This window comes from Taudactylus pleione, unplaced genomic scaffold (assembly GCF_031769625.1).
Source record: "Taudactylus pleione unplaced genomic scaffold, aTauple2 ptg000306l, whole genome shotgun sequence".
NCBI classification, from domain to species: Eukaryota; Metazoa; Chordata; class Amphibia; order Anura; family Myobatrachidae; genus Taudactylus; species Taudactylus pleione.
In genome coordinates, this window is record NW_028284707.1 from 3,180,639 (window position 1) to 3,200,907 (window position 20,269).

General features: G+C 44.1%; 1 protein-coding gene across 6 annotated transcripts in view; it reads left to right on the forward strand.

Annotated features, from left to right (window-relative positions):
* DYNC1I1 (dynein cytoplasmic 1 intermediate chain 1) overlaps positions 1–20,269 on the forward strand; it is a 503,273-nt gene that overhangs the window by 51,241 nt on the left and 431,763 nt on the right. For 5 of the 6 annotated variants that reach the window (XM_088442236.1, XM_088442238.1, XM_088442237.1 and 2 more), the window contains 2 exons: positions 4,294–4,353; positions 7,015–7,130. In XM_088442236.1, coding sequence (XP_088298362.1) covers positions 4,294–4,353; positions 7,015–7,130 — 176 coding nt within the window. The remainder of the gene's footprint in view (positions 1–4,293; positions 4,354–7,014; positions 7,131–20,269) is intronic. The other variant, XM_088442240.1, reaches the window with a different exon arrangement.

The window sequence follows — 20,269 nt, forward strand, 5'->3', positions numbered from 1 at the left end:
GATCCGCCGATATCGGGCGGATCGTCCCGATAATTGTAGCGTGTATGGCCAGCTTTAGAGATCCCTCTTGTGGATCTGTGCCAATATAAATGAACACTTCAAAGTTCAATCAGTCCTGATTTATAGAAAGTGCATATTTGTTGCTTATTGTGTGTTCCTATAAATAAAATTAGATGATACACTTTATGCTCACCAATAATATAGGGCAAGTCCTCCCGATTATAGTCCCACCGTGCTAGGGGATCGTACCCTGGGCTTGCCCGGCCAGGCAAACAGTCTCGTATTTTACCAGCAGTAGTATGATACCTGTAGTGCGCCACTCCTCCAGACGCTTTCTATGGGACCACGGCGAATCGCTGGTCACGGAGGGTCTTTTGATCTTAGCAGCGGGGATGCGGCAGTGACAGAAGCCGGTTATCTGTAGTCAGCAATAGTCATGGCGTATTGTTTCCTCCGTGTGTCTACTGTACTGTCCGCATGCACTACACCGCCGCAGGCTTTTCCTTCCTTTGGTGCCGTTATTGGAGTGGCTCAAATCCGCATCAATAGGGGTAAATTCAAAAGCCGTTTTGCTCTTATCGTGGAGTATTACCAAGATTGATAAAGCTCCAGGATAGGAGGCGAAATGCGTCAAAAGGGTTAATAATTCCATCTCCTGCTACCTTCATACGGACTGAGGACCTGATTCATTAAGGATCGCTATTGCGATCGCAGCTCCGTAATCGCACGCAGGTATGCTAATGAATGCAATTGCAATGCCGTCGCACTGCCAGCATAGAGACGCCCACTGCCTCCCACTACCGCTATCTCACATCCGTAATACCTTGCACACCTTCACAAACATCGGTAACATGGAGTACCATCGGCCCCTCACTCAGAATTACAGCAGCCCTGACCTTACTTAGAAATTCCTAACCTCGTTGCACGCAGTGAATACTCAAGCTGCTCATGTCATCGCAATGGCTAATTTATGCACGCCCATACAACGGCGTTCAAATGGACAGAAACACCTGCGTTCCTACGATCACTCCTCTGTTGCCACCCCCAAACGCTCACTGCCTGTCAATCACTCTGTGATAGCTCTCCATGGTTTGTGTGATCGCAGTGCTATTCCTGAGGTGCCTTTGCGCACGCGCACTGTAATGCATACGCATGCGCAGTATGCAACCAATCGCCCATCTGCGCACGCTTTAGCAATAGCGATCCGTAATGAATCAGTAATGAACCCTGAGTTTGTTACTTGTGGCTCACCAATACCATCAAAAAAATCCAAAGGGGAGAAGTAATTCCTTTATGGGGCACTCATGGACTTATTTCTGAACACATTTTTTTATCGACTGTTGTAGAAAAATTAAAATTTAACCTTTATTAGTATTATACTTAAAACCTCCGCGAAATATTGAAACAAAAATGTGTATCACAAAATTAAACCATGTGAAATAAAAATTCAATTAAACAATTAAACCACTATCTGTCTCCTGTATTTGATATTCCTATTACATTGTATGTTATTTACAGGTTATTCGGGTGTCTGTAGATCTGAGGACATATCAATTATCATATGTATAAACCAGTAATGATATTATCATATATCACTAATATTCTGAATTTCCGTACCCATTAGTATCATTAAGTACGAAGGTATGTATTATACATATATCAGGTATAGGTATTTAGGTCTTGCAGGCAGTAATTAAATAATTAAGTATTTATGCCTTATCCCCTTTTGCAATATACCATATAGAGAAACAGAATTTCACAAGAGTTAATATATATCTGTGTAATTACTCTCCAATAAAGCTAGTATTGTATCACACAATCTCTGTGTTTTGGTGTCTTTTGAAAAATACTCTGCTGATATTGTATCTATTAATAACTTTTCTTGACAGACCTTATCATATGATTTGTACTGAGGGATTATTGTATATCCTGAAATACAGTGTACAGATAACACTATCCCTTTATTTCATATTATGTTAAGTTACACCATATTAATAATCATAAGTACAATACCAGGAGAGAGATTAAATATTGTATCACACAGTTACTGTGCTGAATTATATCCACTTGGCAACAAAATGTCCATGTGTAAGTTGTGTCTCTTTGTGCATAAGTATGGAATACTGATATAAGTTTGTTTCACATTCCTTCCAATGATTACTAATTCAGTTAGAGTAACAGGTTTTGCACATAGTGTTCCTCCATATCATTTTCTCATTAACATTAAATGTCAAACATGCGTAGGTAGGTTTAATACATGTGCGCCCGCTTATGTTGTCCACCTGTCTAACAGACACCCTTATCAATAATATATATATATCATGAGTAAGCTGTCCAAGCGAAACACGCGTCAGGAGACATGCGGCACACGCCGTTAATGTGTGCTATGTATTTGACTAATATTGCACACGCCGTTAATGTGTGTTATACATTTAGCAAATGTTAACTAAATAAGAGATAGGAGACACGCGGCACATGCCGTCAATGTGTGCTATGTATTCAGCAAATACTAATTAAATAGGAGATACGCAGCACACGCTGGTAAATGTGTGCTATATATTCAGCAAATATTAACTGAATAACCACTATGAAAGTATATATATATTATTGATAAGGGTGTCTGTTAGACAGGTGGACAACATAAGCGGGCGCACATGTATTAAACCTACCTCCGCATGTTTGACATTTAATGTTAATGAGAAAATGATATGGAGGAACACTATGTGCAAAACCTGTTACTCTAACTGAATTAGTAATCATTGGAAGGAATGTGAAACAAACTTATATCAGTATTCCATACTTATGCACAAAGAGACACAACTTACACATGGACATTTTGTTGCCAAGTGGATATAGTTCAGCACAGTAACTGTGTGATACAATATTTAATCTCTCTCCTGGTATTGTACTTATGATTATTAATATGGTGTAACTTAACATAATATGAAATAAAGGGATAGTGTTATCTGTACACTGTATTTCAGGATATACAATAATCCCTCAGTACAAATCATATGATAAGGTCTGTCAATAAAAGTTATTAATAGATACAATATCAGCAGAGTATTTTTCAAAAGACACCAAAACACAGAGATTGTGTGATACAATACTAACTTTATTGGAGAGTAATTACACAGATATATATTAACTCTTGTGAAATTCTGTTTCTCTATATGGTATATTGCAAAAGGGGATAAGGCATAAATACTTAATTATTGAATTACTGCCTGCAAGACCTAAATACCTATACCTGATATATGTATAATACATACCTTCGTACTTAATGATACTAATGGGTACGGAAATTCAGAATATTAGTGATATATGATAATATCATTACTGGTTTATACATATGATAATTGATATGTCCTCAGATCTACAGACACCCGAATAACCTGTAAATAACATACAATGTAATAGGAATATCAAATACAGGAGACAGATAGTGGTTTAATTGTTTAATTGAATTTTAATTTCACATGGTTTAATTTTGTGATACACATTTTTGTTTCAATATTTCGCGGAGGTTTTAAGTATAATACTAATAAAGGTTAAATTTTAATTTTTCTACAACAGTCGATAAAAAAATGTGTTCAGAAAGAAGTCCATGAGTGCCCCATAAAGGAATTACTTCTCCCCTTTGGATTTTTTTGATGTTAGTATTTCTATTCCAGGGTGCACCTTTTTTCCGATATTTACTATATAAAATAACAATGTACTTATCTCAAGTATATAAAGTGTTTGTGAATATTGTAAGGAAGGACTTATAAGAGACTTACTTATCTGTGCGGGTAATTCTTTTTCTACATTAACAGGCTCACCAATACCCTCAGCTTTTGGATTTACCCCTCTAGAAGCTCTTTGGGGTCAAATCAATTGCGGACGATGCCCACGATATGCCATTGCAGTGGTGTTGGTGCACCAGTAACAGCCCTCCAAACACCCCTAATTCACCCCCCAAATCTTGTGCTTTTGTTTGCAGCCCAATAGGGCTATGTACAAAAATACTAGATCTTAGAAATATCGTAAGTGCAGAATATGCGGGCACTAGACTGTGGGCGTCACTGGCATCACCCACAATTGAATCAACCTCTTTTTGTCCTCCTCTAGATGAAGTGATCCATCTTTGCCTGCAAGTTGCTTGGCATCCCTCTCATTATCCATCATTCATTCATCTCATGCATGATACTTGCATGCTCTTTTTATTCACTAGCTATTGTTGTTGTTATTATTATTATTATTATTATTATGTTGGTTGTTTGTTTTATCGATCTGTCTTTGTGCAATGTACAGGACCCTGCAGTGGGATACTGACCCTTCCGTATTGCAGCTCCATTCAGAGTCTGAACTCGGGTACGTTACAGCTTTTACGATAGAGTTTATTATTATTATTTTCTACCAGTTATTTATATAGCGCACACATATTCCACAGCGAATTACAGATAATATTTGGCCATTCACATCAGTCCCTGCCCCAGTGGAGCTTACAATCTATATTCCCTATAACATGTACACACACATACACACTAAGGTTAATTTTGTTGGGAGCCAATTAACCTACCAGTATATTTTTGGAGTGTGGGAGGAAGCCGGAGCACCCGGAGGAAACCCACGCAAGCACAGGGAGAATATACAAACTCCACACAGTTAGAGCCGTAGTGGGAATCGAACCCACAACCTCAGTGCTGTGAAGTAGTAATGCTAACCGTAACACTGTCTGTGCTGCTGAGTTTAGATTACATTACTGCAAAGACAAATAAACCCTCAGCCACTCATTAATAGTTTCACTTACCCCACATGGGAATATTCAAGTCTTCCCTTACAAAGTATATGGTGCTTGTGTGCAGAAACAGGGACCTAAACATGGCAGAGAGTCTATAACATACATGATGACTGAGTCTACTGTACCTTATAATACAGACGCAAGCCCCAGTGAGATTTTGGCTCTATTAGTGGGGCCGCCCCCAAACGGCAGGCGTTCCATCGGGAACGCCTCCGTTTTGCAAACCACCCTCCCGCCCCGCCTACAAAACGGTGCGAGCTGTCGATCACCATCGACAGCCGCCTCTTTTGTAGTAAGCCCCGAAGCGAGAGAACTTCTCTCTTGCTCCAGGGCTTGCGCATACGTAGTGCGGCCGCTGCGTGTGCACAGGGCCTCTACATCGACCCTCTTGCGAGCGGGTCTGAATGAGACCCTCTGTCCACAGTGCTGACCAGCCTGCAGCCCTGGACCAGGCCCTGTAATGCATTAATGAACTATAGCCCAAAAATCGTGATCAATTGGCACACTGAGCCTTATACTAATAATGGACAAATATAGTATTTTCCTGTCACCATTCCGGACCCAATGCAACATTTGAGCATCTCTCCTCCGTCACCATCCAGAACTGTACTTGTATAATAGGAATAGAAGAATGAGGTTAGTTAATTCAATATGCTGCGAGGTGTAGTAGGACTGGGGAATTGTTCTTAATTTCTAGGGAGTATATTTACTAATGGACCATTTTAATCGATTTAAAGATCGATGAAAATCGTTCAACATCAATGTTGTGTTTCTGGGGCTAAATCACACAGTTACTAATACAGGGCCTGATTCAGAGCCGTTCGTAAGCAGCCGCTCGCTCGCTCCGAACGATGTTCGCACATCTGCGCATGCGTATGGGCCGTAATGCGCATGTGCCAACCAGTCATTGCGGTCGGAAATCGTGCACTCGCAAACCAGCGAGGGGCTGCTAATTTGAGTGACAGAATGAGGCGTTTGTGGGTGGTAACAGGGGAAGGTGCTTGAAAACGGGGAGTGGAGATCCGAACGCAGGCGTGCCAAGCGGTCAAAACGGGCGTTTAATGGGTGTGCATAATTAACAAAGCAGCGTCATCGACCACGTCACTTGGTTGTCTTTTAGCCTGAACTGCTCGCATGATTGCGGGAAGTAAAACCTCCCACAAGCACTGCGAGCAGTTCAGACGCCTTTCGATGTACTCGATTAATCTAATAAATAGCAGAGATGACGTATGATGCGAACGGCCAGGGGGCGTCTTTACAAAATAGCGAGCGCATGTTTCGTTCGCTCGCTCAGACATAGAGACGTCAACAGACCGCAAAGAGCGAGCGCTCAATTAAATAGCCGGCCCCTTTTTCTGAACGACCGTTCGCAAATAGCGTCCGGCTCTGAATCAGGCCCACAGTACTTTAAAAAAAAAAAAAAAAAAATTGTCTGTTAGTACATGTGTTATTTATCCACAGAAACACAACATCGATGTTGATCAATTTTCATCAATTTTAAATCAATCAAAATCGACCTTTAGTAAATATACCCCTATCCCTATAGATTGTAAGCTTGCAAGCAGGGCCCTCTTACCTCTATGTCTGTCTGTTATTACCCTGTTTTGTTCTATCAATGTTTACAATTGTAAAGCGCAACGGAATATGCTGCGCTATATAAGAAACTGTTAATAAATAAATAATAATAAATCTATCTATCTATCTATCTATCTATCTATCTATCTATCTCTTAACATTTATGTTAAAGTCCTATTGTGGCACAAATGAACTAAACAACAGGTAAAACATTATTTTCTAGGTCCACCAGACTATTCCCAGTGATCATCCTTATATTGTATATATTACTTTATTCATTCACCTTATTATCTGCACAGAATATCTATATTTATACATGTTTTAAGTCATACACTTGTCATTAGCATTGATAACTGAGGTTCCACTGCATTATATAACATGCAAACCAGGCACTAATGGCACAGGTTTGCCCGAATTAGACTATAAGGTTACTATAAGGTTACTGTATTTTTATGTTATTCACTTAAATATGCTTGAGGTCCCAAGTCGACTTTAATAAGTATTAGAAAACATTAGAGCGGCTTATCTGACTTGCGTCAGTTGCTTTTAACTTTTGTCTCCGTAAATACAGTTTGTAGCCTCGTTCATTTACTACCACCATGTATGACTTAGATGCAGTTGTTAATATTATTATTTATTTTATTACATTATTATAGGAGGAGACTTATTAAACTTGGAGTCTCAAAGATCACACAGGTGGATTTCCTGCCTCGGGAAGTTGTGTTGTATTCAAAAGAGACACAGACGCCTGTGACTACGCATCAGACTGAAGGTGACACTATAGTAGGGGTGGGCAATACACGAGACCCCCAGCGGTACTATACTGAGCCTGTTATTATGGTGTTCGTGTGCGCTTTAGTCAAGCACATGAAAATGCATTTCTATTGTTTCCTGGAAGCATGTCAGGAAAGCCTTTTATATTGGCCTTGTCATGCTGACATGTCCTGTTAGCTGTGACAGCTGATAGAACTTGTCAGAGGAGCATCAATTTAGGATCTGTTACATAGACTTGTATATTCCCTGGAAGATGAGGACCTTCCATTGTAGTGGTGACAGTGATGTGATTGTCTGAGGTTTAATTACCACTTATATCCGACCAAATCACACATTGTCATCTGCATCTATTGTGGTCTCATACTGACATCAGACAGGAGACAGCAGGCGGCTAGATGCTGCGGACATAGGGACACTGAACAAACAATAGGGACACTGAGGGATATGTAGGAGAGACACGGGGGTTATAGTAGAGACAATGAAGAAACAGACAGTAGAGACACTGGGGTGATAGACAAGGGTGTAAGTACAGGAACTAATTTGTGAGGTGCACGGAATGCCCAGCCCAATACGTATTGCTGTTTTAGCGCTGCACCTACATGATCTGCCCAGCACAAGGTGCAGGACTGCTCTCCAATGTCAGTGCATCTAGGTTTGCGGGGGGAGGGGCAGAAAATTCTCGAGAGCAGCACTGCACCCGATTGCAAGCACCACATTCATTAAAAGTCCATCCTCCTCCTACTTTAGGATATAATGCTCATTCCATCATTTCCATTCCCCACATGAAAAACAGAGAGAGGACATTGGGACTGTGTATATCACTTGTCACTTTTGTGACAATGGACAAAGGACCTCATTCAGACCCGGTCACTAGCGCTCGCAACCAGGTTGATGTTTAGGCCCTGAGCACGTGCAGCGGCCGCACTGCGCGTGCGCAAGGGAAATTCTCTCGCTCCGGAGCTCACTACTTAAGGGCCGGCTGTCGATGTTGATCGACAGCTCGGCCAGTTTTGTAGGCGTGGTGGGGGGATGGCTTCACAAATGGAGGCCGCACTGACATCAGCAATGATGTCAGTGGGGAGCTTCCTGCTCGAGCAGGAAGCTCCCTGGGGCTTGCGGTTGCCGAGACCCAACCTTAGGGTCTCGTCGCAAGCCCTGATGGTCGCGATGGTCTTGACCATCGCAACCATCAACCTGGTCGGTCGCTAAAGCTGTGGGTGGTAACCCACAGCTTAGCTAGCGACCAGGTGGCCGCACTTAATAATACAAGCGGCCTCCCTCATTCAGAACGAGCGCTCGCTTCTTGCGAGCGCCTCTGAATAAGGGGCAAAATGCGCCTAAAAAAATGTGCTTCTCTGATGGCATAAGGCCCAAACTCTGCCAGCTCTGAGCTGGTGCTGAATTGGGTCCTCTTATGGGGAGGAAATGCACCATTTTGAACTTGGTAAATGAGGTTGGGGTCAGCGCAGACAGACAAGAGGGGTAGAGAGCAGAGACACATAGGGCCTGATTCTGAGCCACAGGCCAAGTAGCTGTAGTTATGCTAATGCAAGAATACATTCAACTAATGAGGGAGCTCGTGCGCGTGCAAGAGGAAACCTGTGCCGTCCTCTGATATTACACCGGACTCTACAACTGTCACCACTATTCTCTGCACTTGCACCATCTCCATGCTATAGGCGCCAGTGACTGATCAGAAACAGGCTTTCATAGCAGAAACAATGGGGTAATAGATATACATGGGGAGGGCATGGAGAAACAAGGCCAGATGTGTGTACCTACCATGTGACATATATGTGTATATATATATATATATATATATATATACATACATACATACACAGTAAATATATATATATGTATATAGTCAAGAGGAATATTAGATATTTGTTTGATATAATCTGATCTGCTGATAATGGTCTCAGTATTCGGATTGTGCGATGAATTTGTCAAATAATTATGTAATAATAATGATAATAAGCTATGCTGATTCAGTTACCTCCAGTTAGTCTACTGACCTGAATGTGGTTTATGTGGTTCTTCTGCTAAATATGTCATTTTACCCTACAATTGCTGGTGGCAATCAGACTATTATATGTTAGTGGAGCCACCGTATCTGTTTGGTGCCAGAAGCTTTATGATTAAATCTACTGACATATCTGTGCTCAGAACACACAGGCAGCATCTCCTTATCACGTATGTATCAGTATTAGGACATGAGGCGTGGAAGCTGTCCGCTATTCTCTGCCGTACACACTGTTGCTATACTGGCTATACGTCTGTAATACTGTACCTGGGAGCAGAGCAATGACTCGGTGTGAATAGCGTCCTACAGTATATTTACTGTACGGTATGTGAGGATCAGAAAGTTCACTGTTGCCAAGTGCAGTCATGAAGTAACTTATTGCACTTTGATTTGTTATCAGGACTTTAAAAACTGTAAGATATAGTAGCTCAATAGGATCATGCCAGTACTGCTCAGTGCTTACATACTACATATGAAAGCTTTGAGAGAGATAAGTACCAACCAAACAGCTCCTAACTGTCATTTTTCAAACACAGGGGTCTATGTAGTAAGCCTTGGGAGCGATAAAGTACCAACCAATCAGCTCATTTCAGTGTACAGGCTGTGTTTGAAAAATTACAGTTAGGAGCTATCTCTCTCCAAGGCTTAGTACATAGACCCCACAGCCTGTAATGTGACAGTTAGGAGCTGATTGGTTGGCACTTTATCTCTCTCCAAGGCTTAGTACATAGACCCCACAGCCTGTAATGTGACAGTTAGGAGCTGATTGGTTGGCACTTTATCTCTCTCCAAGGCTTAGTACATAGACTCCACAGACTGTAAAGTGACAGTTAGGAGCTGATTGGTTGGCACTTTATCTCTGTCCAGGGCTTGGTACATCTCCCCCTATGTGATTTTAGGCATTGGACAATCAACTGTCTTCCTATGGCCATATTTTAGAGCCTAGTCTTGGTGTTGGTCTGTGTGTGCTATATATTAGAGTGTACTCTTGGTGGAATGGGTATGAAATCCCGGCTGCTGCATGGCCGGTGGTTCGATTCCAGTCAGCGGCAGGCCGACATCAGCAGAGTTCCGAGCAGCGGAAGCCCGACAGCGCTGGAAATCCCGATCGTGGATAGGTGAGTATCTTCTAACCTAACCCCCCTAACCCTAACCCTCCTTAGGGGTGCCTAACCCTAACTTCCCCCCCAAGTGCCTAACCCTAATCCCCCCTCTAAGTGCCTAACCCTAACCACCCCCTTCCCCGCTGCCTAAACCTAAGTCCCCCGGGGGGGTGCCTAACCCTAAGTCCCCCCCGGGGGTGCCTAACCCTAACCCTCCCTCCACCTAGCCTAACCCTCCCGGGGGGGTGCCTAACCCTAAGTCCCCCCGGGAGCCCTAAACCTAACTCTCCCCAACCGCGGCTGTCCGCTCACGGCGCCCGGCATCACTACGATCGGGATGCCGAGCGCCGGTCTCCCGGCGTCGGGGAAATGCGGGCGTCTACATCTAGACGCCCGGCATTTCACCCTTGCCGGGATATGACAGTCGGGAAGCCGGCTGCCGGTATTTAGGCTGTCAGCTTCCCGATTGCTTCCCCTCTTGGTGTTGGTCGGTGTGTGCTATATTGATGATAGTTTCATCGGTAACTGAAACCTTTTGGATTTTCTTTCTTTTGCCTTTAACCAATCCAAAAAGAATTGAGTTACAAGTTTGTAAAATGTAAGTTAGAAGCTGACTGGTTAGTACTTTATCTCTCACAATTACAGTATATCTCTCTCCAAGCTTTAATAACTACCCTTAGTGATAATGTAGGTGTGTAGACAGATGTAATATAACTTCATTGCCATTTCTCCTATTTATGGGGTCAATGTAATAATGCAGGATTTCTAGATGGGGGGGTTTCTAAATGTTTGTGTTTAAAGAAAGTGTGGCCAGTCCATGAAGAGGGCATACTTAGCACTTATCCAGCTATACAGTGCATGTTTTCCAGATCTCCAAGTTGGTGCACAAGTGTATTCATTACAGGGTCATACATTTTTAAAGATCAACAGGTGGTGCTAATTATTTAATTTGTGATCATAAAAACATGCAACTTTAGAATTAAATGCTATTTACATTGTTGTCATCATGGTGTGGGCTGTAATGGGTGAACTGAGGGAGATGCCTGCTATTTGCCATTGCAAAGGTGTTAGAATGCCTGCAACCACACACCAGGTCACCCCCAACAGCGCCATAGGGGTACGAATTAAAAAATACTGTACGTGATCAGGTCATGTTTATTGGGTTTTTTTCTGATGATACCAGATGATACTGGAACAAGCTCTTTTTCTTGATTAAACTTCTCATAACCATATACAGTATAGGTTTCAGGATTACTTTTGCATTTTAACGTCCACCCAAATTGCTTGTCTAATGTGCCGTAAGTTGTGTACTTCGTCTGGCAGAAAGACATTTATACTTGTGGAACCACAATATTTCATCAGTTATTGAGGTGGATTTTAATTATTCATCATATATAAAAAAATAAAAATTAATGAGTTTATAAGTTTTGTAATTATTGGATCTTGCTAAAATCCAGAGCCTAACATACTGGTGTCCAACTGATTTTGGTATTGAATACTGAGCTTATTTGAAATCTAAGTCAAGTTTATGAGGCCTATTCATCAACACTAAAATAACGGTTTTAAGGACATTTTCCTTAATTACCGTTATTTTAGTATTCATGAAGACACTTAACACAGGAGATATCACTGATATCTCCTGGTTAAGTCCGCCTGTGTTAATTTCCACACTCCCCATACATTAGTACATTAGTATGGGGATGTAGAAATTATGGTATTCATCAAATTCCGAAAATTATATATTTTCAGAATTTGATGGTGTTACTATACGCCAATCTCAGGTGGCATATAGCGGGTTACACTCAGCTGGACAGATCATCCTCTGGCTCACTCCGTCGCTCCCTGGTCCCTCCACGGCTCCGGCTGCTTCTCTCCAACTGTGTTCTCCCAGCAGAACACGGTAAAGTAAAAAATAAATAAATTATATATACAGTATATATATATATATATATTTTATTTTTTTTGACTTTACTGGATTCTCCTCTTCATCCGTGGCTGCAGTGGCCAGGTAGTTGGGGGACAGGGTAGGGAGGAGGGGGTGGGGTTGGAGGGGACACAGAATTACCGCAGCTGTAAGCAGTGCAGCGCATGCGCCGATTTTGTGAATGTAACGGAGCATGCGCTGCACTGATTACAGCTGCGGTAAGTTAGAGCAGACAGGGAAAAGTATCTATTTCCTGAAAAGCTGTCATAGCAAAAATGACAGCTTCTCGGAATAGATAGTTATGGGGAGGAGGAATGATGAATTCCCCCGGTAATTTAGTAGAACTCCATGCAAGTTCTAAACCTAATTACCTCCATCGATTTTTTGTTATTTTTTTTTTTAGTTATGATGAATAGGCCCCTATGACTTTAAAGTAATAACTTTCATTTTTAATAGGTAATGTATAGGTGTATAGAGAGACAAAGTCACTATACAAAGAATATTAATTATAGGTAACATAGAGGTCTATGTACTAAGCCTTGGAGAAAGATTTTTCAAACACAGCCTGTAAAGTAACAGTTAGGAGCTGATTGGTTGGTACTTCATCTCCGTCCACTTTATCTCTCTCCAAGGCTTAGTACATAGAACCTGTTGTATGAATATTTATTGTTCCCAATTGATTAATGATATCCCATTTAAATGGACAACAAGCACGCCAGTTTTCTGTGATATTTGTCCATGGACAAATGTGGTAACATCGACTCTAAACTAAAGGATTACCACAGGGGTCTTCAACCTTGGCCCTCCAGCTGCTGTGGAACTACACATCCCAGCATGCACTGCCACCTTTTTTTTATAACAGCATGCTAAAACTATGGCAGTGCATGCTGGGATGTGTAGTTCCACAGCAGCTGGAGGGCCAAGGTTGTAGACCCCTGGGTTACCATGTAGGCTCATGCTACGTTGTATTGCAATTTTAAACATCTTCCTATAGGTGGCAGTAGAGATCTTATTAAAACCGACACTGTCCCATGTATTACTACTAGAGGAATTGTGATAATGAAACTGGTTTTCTTCCGTGCACACATGCTATGAATGATTCCATCTTAACCTATTTTAAAATGCAGATGTTATATATTTTAGGCTGTTTTCTCCTCTGGCTGACGGTATATTTCCATTGGTCTGTTGAGGAAAGATTAAACTAGCTCAGAAATGGTTCGTATATTTGTTTGTTTTTTACAAACTTTTTGTCTGTTTAAGTTTGTATTTATTGCTCTATAACAGACTGTAATTGCAGTATTTTAAAAAAAAATTAGGGACAATGCTGATGGACATAAAGGTACGTATCCACTTGGCGATTAAAACGTGCGATTGAACGATAACGACAATGCCTGCACTGAACGACATATCGTTTAGTGTAGGCACATTTTCCACTGCACAGGATGGAGAACGATTGCACGATTACAATGTTGTAATCGTGCAGTCGTTCCACTCTCGTGTAGTGAATAGTAGGATACGCACCTTAAGAACATCATGGGCCTGATTCAGAGGTGGATGGCAGACGCGGTTGCATCTCTTTCAGCGTCTGCATCTTTATGCTAATGCCAAGACTCTTATTCGTCCTACTGAGATGCCCACAGGCAGCGTTGCTAATACATCTCGGTGCACCACCAGTTGCACCATCGAGATGTGCACCAGCCCTAGACAGGTGCAATTTCTCCTTCTCAACATGGTGTCCTGTGTAAGTGATACTGCATCTTTAGATGCATTTGTTGTCAGCTACATGCCTGCAACATGCCCGCATCTGCCTATCCTCCTGTTACCTCCCAGAAATGCTCACTGAAATACACGGCTCTGATGTCCTAATTCGTTCTGCATCTCCCGGTGGTAACAAACGGGACCCATGTGCATTATGACTCGGACATATGTGCAGTCTTAAAACATTGGCCAACAGCATGCAGCATCGGCACCGCATCCACTTACATGAATCATACCCAATGTATGACACTATCGTTATACCTTGGAGCAAGTGTATTAACTCTATTTCATTATATAAATACAGAGCTGCAACTAGGCGGGGCTAGGGGGGCTCTTACCTCAGAAGCCAGATTAGAGGGGGTGTCACGCTGATACAAGGGTCGGACTAAGGGGGGGCAAATTACTCCCTGGCCCATCTCTCTGAGAAAGCCCCCCACCACCCGCCGCCGTTTGGATCCAGCAGCTACTTACACAGTATTCAAAGCCTCCGCCGGTGCCGCAGAGCAGTGTTGGTTTGCCGGGCCGGCGACATACCAATTGTATGCCAAGTTGCAGCCTGCAGCTCCCAGTGATTGGCCGGCGAGCAGGCTGCAGGGAAGAAGAGGTCGGGACTCAGGAGGGAGGGCACAGCCACATATGGAGAAAGAAGTAGTGAGAGAGAGAGGAACATCATCAGAGTCTGTCTGTCTGAGTGTCAGAGAAAAAAGTAAGATAGACTATTGAACTTTTTTAGTTACCAATTCAAATTTACTGTGTGGCATAATGGTTAAAGGGCAGTACTGTGTGGCATAATGTGTAAGGGGCATTACTGTGTGTGGTATAATGTGTAAGAGGCATTACTGTGTGTGGCATGTGTAAGGGGCATTACTGTGTGGCATAATGTGTAGGGGGCATTACTGTGTGGCATAATGTGTAGGGGGCATTACTGTGTGGCATAATGTGTAGGGGGCATTACTGTGTGACATAATGTGTAAGGGGCATTACTGTGTCATGAAACCACCCCCCCTTTTCAGAGGAGCATGCGCATCTAAGGCACGCGTAGAAGAACGCCCTTTTTTTGGGGGGGGGGAACGGGAGGGAAGTTCCAAATTTCCAAATTACTACCTTGCCCCAGATGACAAAAATACTAGTTTTGGCCCTGATAAATATATCCCTATTCTTTTTGAATACACTTCATGAGTAAATATCTACTTACAAATCCCAGAACGTAACAATAGATTATATGTACCACATCTTAAAGTAGAAAAATGTTATAGTTTAGTAGTTGGTTATGGTTAAAAAATAAAAATATTTGCATAGATAACATTTTAGGCAGAAATCTCCTATGTCTCGGTATGTCTCTGGGATTTTGGGACTGTTGATAATGATGATTTATGCAGTCATAAGTACTGAGAGGGTGAGGGATGATAGAGCCGTATGAACAGTTACATACTTGCTACATATTGGTGCAGTACCAAGCATGCTCCCGAAGAATGCAGTGTGCTCAGGGACTTAGGGCCTGATTCAGAGCCGGACGCTCTGACCAGAGCGCTCGCTCTGAATCGGGGCCCTCCTCCATTAAAATGGAGCGTCCTCCTGGACGCTCGTATAGCTGTGGGTCACCACCCACAGCATATACGAGCGTCCAACAAGATGGTCGCGATGGTCTTGACCATCGCGACCATCGGACTTGCGAAGGAAACCCTGCGGTCGGGTTTCCCAGCCACAAGCCCTGGAGTGATTTTGGCTCTATCAGAGCCAAAATCACTCCCACTGGTATCACTAGTGATGTCAGTGGCGCCGGCTTCAGACGGTAGGCATTCCCATGGGAACGCCTCCGTCTGGCAGGCACGCCCACCAAAGGGGGCGTGCTGTCAATCAACATCCCTCCGTCGTGCGCATGCGCAGTGGGGAACATCGACCCACTTGCGAGCGTACTGCCGCTCGCGAGTGGGTCTGAATGACCCCCTTAGAGTTTATCACTCTCCAATGCAACTGAGCATGCCCAGGATAGCTGACGATTTCTGTATTGTGTCACACAGAATTTTTGTTTTCTTTGTACATTTTTTTTAATCATTCAGTGATATCTCAGTAAAACACACAAAACAACAGATTGCTAGAATTACAATAATAAATAGCACAATATGTTGCAAAGCATTAATAACTGAAGATTCAAATTCACACTCAGAAGCCCCTGTCCCTCCCCACAAATAATAAAACAAAATGATTGTCATGTTTGCGTTTTAATGATGCTACTGAGGGTAATAAGCCAGATACTTTTGCAGTACTCATTGTCTATATTTGGTGTGTTCCTTCTGCCATAAGAGGTTAAATCTGCGTATACACTTAACGATTAAAATGAGCATCATTAATCGTATATGAAAATGTCGACGACTAGCAATGCGAGCTCCCGCTGGTCGTTTCCGACATCAATCATCCCCTGAACATGCCGGTCAATCTGCCGATAAGACAGATTGGCCATGTTCAGGGATGAGGGAGGGTGCCTGCACTGAACGACATATCACTCAGTGTAGGCACTACACGACTGTACGATTACAATGTTGTAATCGTACTGTTGTTCCACTATCTGCTAGTGGATACGCACCTTTAGTGTAATATTTTCTGTATGGCTTCTTTATCTGCATACATCTACATCACAGATTATAGTCCATTCTGGGCATTGGTAATTATTATTGTATTCAGGGCTTAAAGTGGTCCTGGAGAAGTGATGGAACTCACCTCTCCTACTCCTCACCCCCGCCACGCTAGGCTGATAGGAATTGGTATGAAATCCCGGCTGCCGCATGGCCGGCGGTTCGATTCCCGTCAGCGGCAGCCCGACAGGAGCAGAGTGCGACGCAGCGGAAGCCCGACAGCGCTGGAAATCCCGATCGTGGATAGGTAAGTATCCACTAACCTTACCTAACCCCCCTAACCCTCCTTAGGGGTGCCTAACCCTAACTTCCCCCCCAAGTGCCTAACCCTAATCCCCCCTCTAAGTGCCTAAACCTAACCACTCCCTTCCCCGCTGCCTAAACCATATACCCGGGGGGGTGCCTAACCCTAAGTCCCCCCCGGGGGTGCCTAACCCTAACCCTCCCTCCCCCTAGCCTAACCCTCCCGGGGGGGTGCCTATCCCTAATTCCCCCCCGGGAGCCCTAAACCTAACCCTCCCACCCGCGGCTGTCCGCTCGCGGCGCCCGGCGTCAGGGAAATGCGGGGATAAGACAGTCGGGAAGCCGGCTGCCGGTATTTAGGCAGTCGGCTTCCCGATTGCCTCCCGTCTGACAGGCAAAAACAAGTGTGAAAACTGTTTTTTACACACACACACACACACACACACACACACACACACACACACACACACACACACACACTTGTGTGTTTTTTTTCTGCCGTACCTCTGAGTTTTTTTTATGGGGTCCCCACAAACTAGTCTATGTCACTTGGATGCCCAATGTTTTTTTGCAACCCCTATGTACAGGGCCGGATTAAGGTCTGTGGGGGCCCCTGGGCAACAAACTTGTGGGGGCTCCAATCAATAAAATCAAAGTAAATATATGGGCAATGTTATAGAAAAAAAAAGTATAATATAACAACCAGCATTATATAAGAAATATGCAGGGTCCAGCTGTCCAGGTAACGTAGCCGGGTGCCAGCACTATAACTCACATAAACTCCCAAAGGTGCAGCACTCCAGGCACTTTGAAAGAATCACAATACCGGCATCTAATATAAAGCAACGTTTCAGTGCATATTTATTAGCATGATAGCCTGAGGACAGTACTAATACATATGCACTGAAACGTTGCTTGATATTAGATGCCGGTATTGTGATTCTTTCAAAGCGCCTGGAGTGCTGCACATATGAGAGTATATACATATATATATATATATATATATATATATATAATATGAGATATGGTAAGAACTTACCCTTGTTATCTCTATTTCTACGAAGTCCATAGGGTTCCACAGGATACCTTGGGGTATAGGTGATGATGTCAGTCTTCAGGCACCACAGACTTAAAGTTTTCAGCCTCCCAGGATGCATCTGGGTCCCTCTCCTATACCCCGCCCCCCGGCCAAGGCATCTCAGTTACGTCACAAGCCATAGGCCGGAGGAGGAGAAGAAAGAGAGAGTAGAAAAAATCTGGACACTCACAAGAATCACATTCTCACCATAGGGAGACGGAAAAACCGGTGACCAGAATAAAGCCCATCTGCAGTACAGGTGCGACAGGGCGGGAGTCCTGTGGAACCCTATGGACTTCGTAGAAATAGAGATAACAAGGGTAAGTTCTTACCATATCTCATATTTTCTACTTCAGGGTCCATAGGGTATCCACAGGATACCTTGGGGATGTCCCAAAGCAGTATCCTTTAAGGGTGGGGACGCTCCTGTGCTGAGAGGAGAATCCGCCGCCCGAAGGAAGCATCCTGAGAGGCAAAGGTGTCAAAAGCATAATACCTCACAAAGGTATGGACAGAAGACTACGTAGCAGCCTTGCAGATCTGAACTGCAGAGGCACCACGTCGAGCTGCCCACGAAGGACCCACAGACCTAGTGGAATGAGCCCTCTCCAAGGAGGGAACTGGAAGACCTTCATGAAGATAAGCTTCTGAAATTGCCATACGAATCCAGCCTGCCAAAGTCTACTTTGAAGCAGGCCAACCCTTTTTACGGAAGCCATAGAGGACAAACAAGACGTCCGACTTCCTAAAAGAAGAAGTGCGGTCAACATAAATTCTCAATGCCCGCACAACATCCCAAGTGGCGTCACCCACTGAAAGTCCAGGTGAATTGAAAACCGGCACAACAATTTCTTCATTGATGTGAAAACTGGATACCACTTCGGGAAGGAATCCCGGACGAGTGCGAAACACCGCCCTATTCCTATGAAAAATCAGAAAAGGGGGTCTACAAGAGAGAACCCCTAAATCCGAAACCCTTCTGGCCGAGGCAATGGCCAGAAGGAATATGGTTTTAGCTGTAAGCCATTTAAAGTCCACTGAGTCCAGTGGTTCAAACGGCGGTCCCTGGAGAACTCTCAGGAACACAGCCCAATTCCAAGGCGCCACCGGTGGAACAAAAGGTGGCTGAATGCGAAGAACACCTCGCATAAAGGTGTGCACATCAGAGAGCGCAGCAATCCTACGATAAAACCAGACTGACAGGGCAGACACCTGCACTTTCAGAGAAGCCAGGCGAAGCCCATGATCCAGTCCAGCCTGTAGGAAAGCCAACACCCTAGACAGGCGGAACTCCCTAAGGGAATACCCTCTAGGTCTACACCACCGGAAGAAAGTATGCCACACACGATGGTAGATTCTTGCCGAGGAAGGTTTACGAGCTCTTAGTATGGTTTGCACCACGGAGCCAGAAAAAACCCCTGGACCTTAGCATGACCGTTTCAACAGCCACACCGAGTCAGGTCCGGGTGAAGACAAGGACCCTGTGACAGCAGATTCGGTCGTAATGGTAACCTCAGAGGAACGTCTACTGACAGACTCTGGAGGTCGGAGAACCAGTGCCGTTTGGGCCACTCGGGAGCTATCAACAGTAGCGTACCTCCTTCTTGATTTGAATTTCCGTATTACCCGCGGAAGAAGGGAAAACGGAGGGAAAAGGTAGGCAAACTGGAACGTCTACTGGACGGACAGGGCTTACACCAGAGATGCCTTTTTGTCTCTTGTTCGAGACCCGTACACCGGCAACTTGTTGTTGTGCCGGGACGCCATGAGGTCTATCTCTGGAAGACCCCACTTGTCCACCAGACTCTGAAAGACGTCCTGGTGTAAAGACCACTCTCCCGGATGCATGTCCTGCCTGCTGAGAAAATCCGCTTCCCAGTTGAGGACTCCCGGGATGAACACTGCCGATAATGCTGGGAGATTGGGCTCCGCCCAGACCAGAATACGGAACACTTCTGCGAGTGCTGCCCGACTTTGGATTCCTCCTTGCTGGTTTAAATAGGCCACCGTGGTGGCGTTGTCTGAAGGGACCTGCACAGGGTGACCCTGGAGAACCGGCTGTGCCAGCTGGAGAGCTCTTGACACCGCATGGAGCTCCAAAATGTTTATTGGAAGCTCCACTTCCGCCCGAGTCCACCTGCCCTGAGACAAGTGTGGACCCGTGACAGCTCCCCAGCCCCGGAGACTGGCGTCCGTTGTTAACAGGACCCAGTTCGCCACCCAGAACGGGCGACCCTTGTTGAGGTGGGTCGTCTGCAAACACCAGGTTAGAGACAGGCGAACGTCTGGAGTGTCTGGGATTTGAGACACTGAGGCAATCCATTCCATCTGGACGGGATCAATAGCAGCAGAGGTCTGGAGTGAAATTGGGT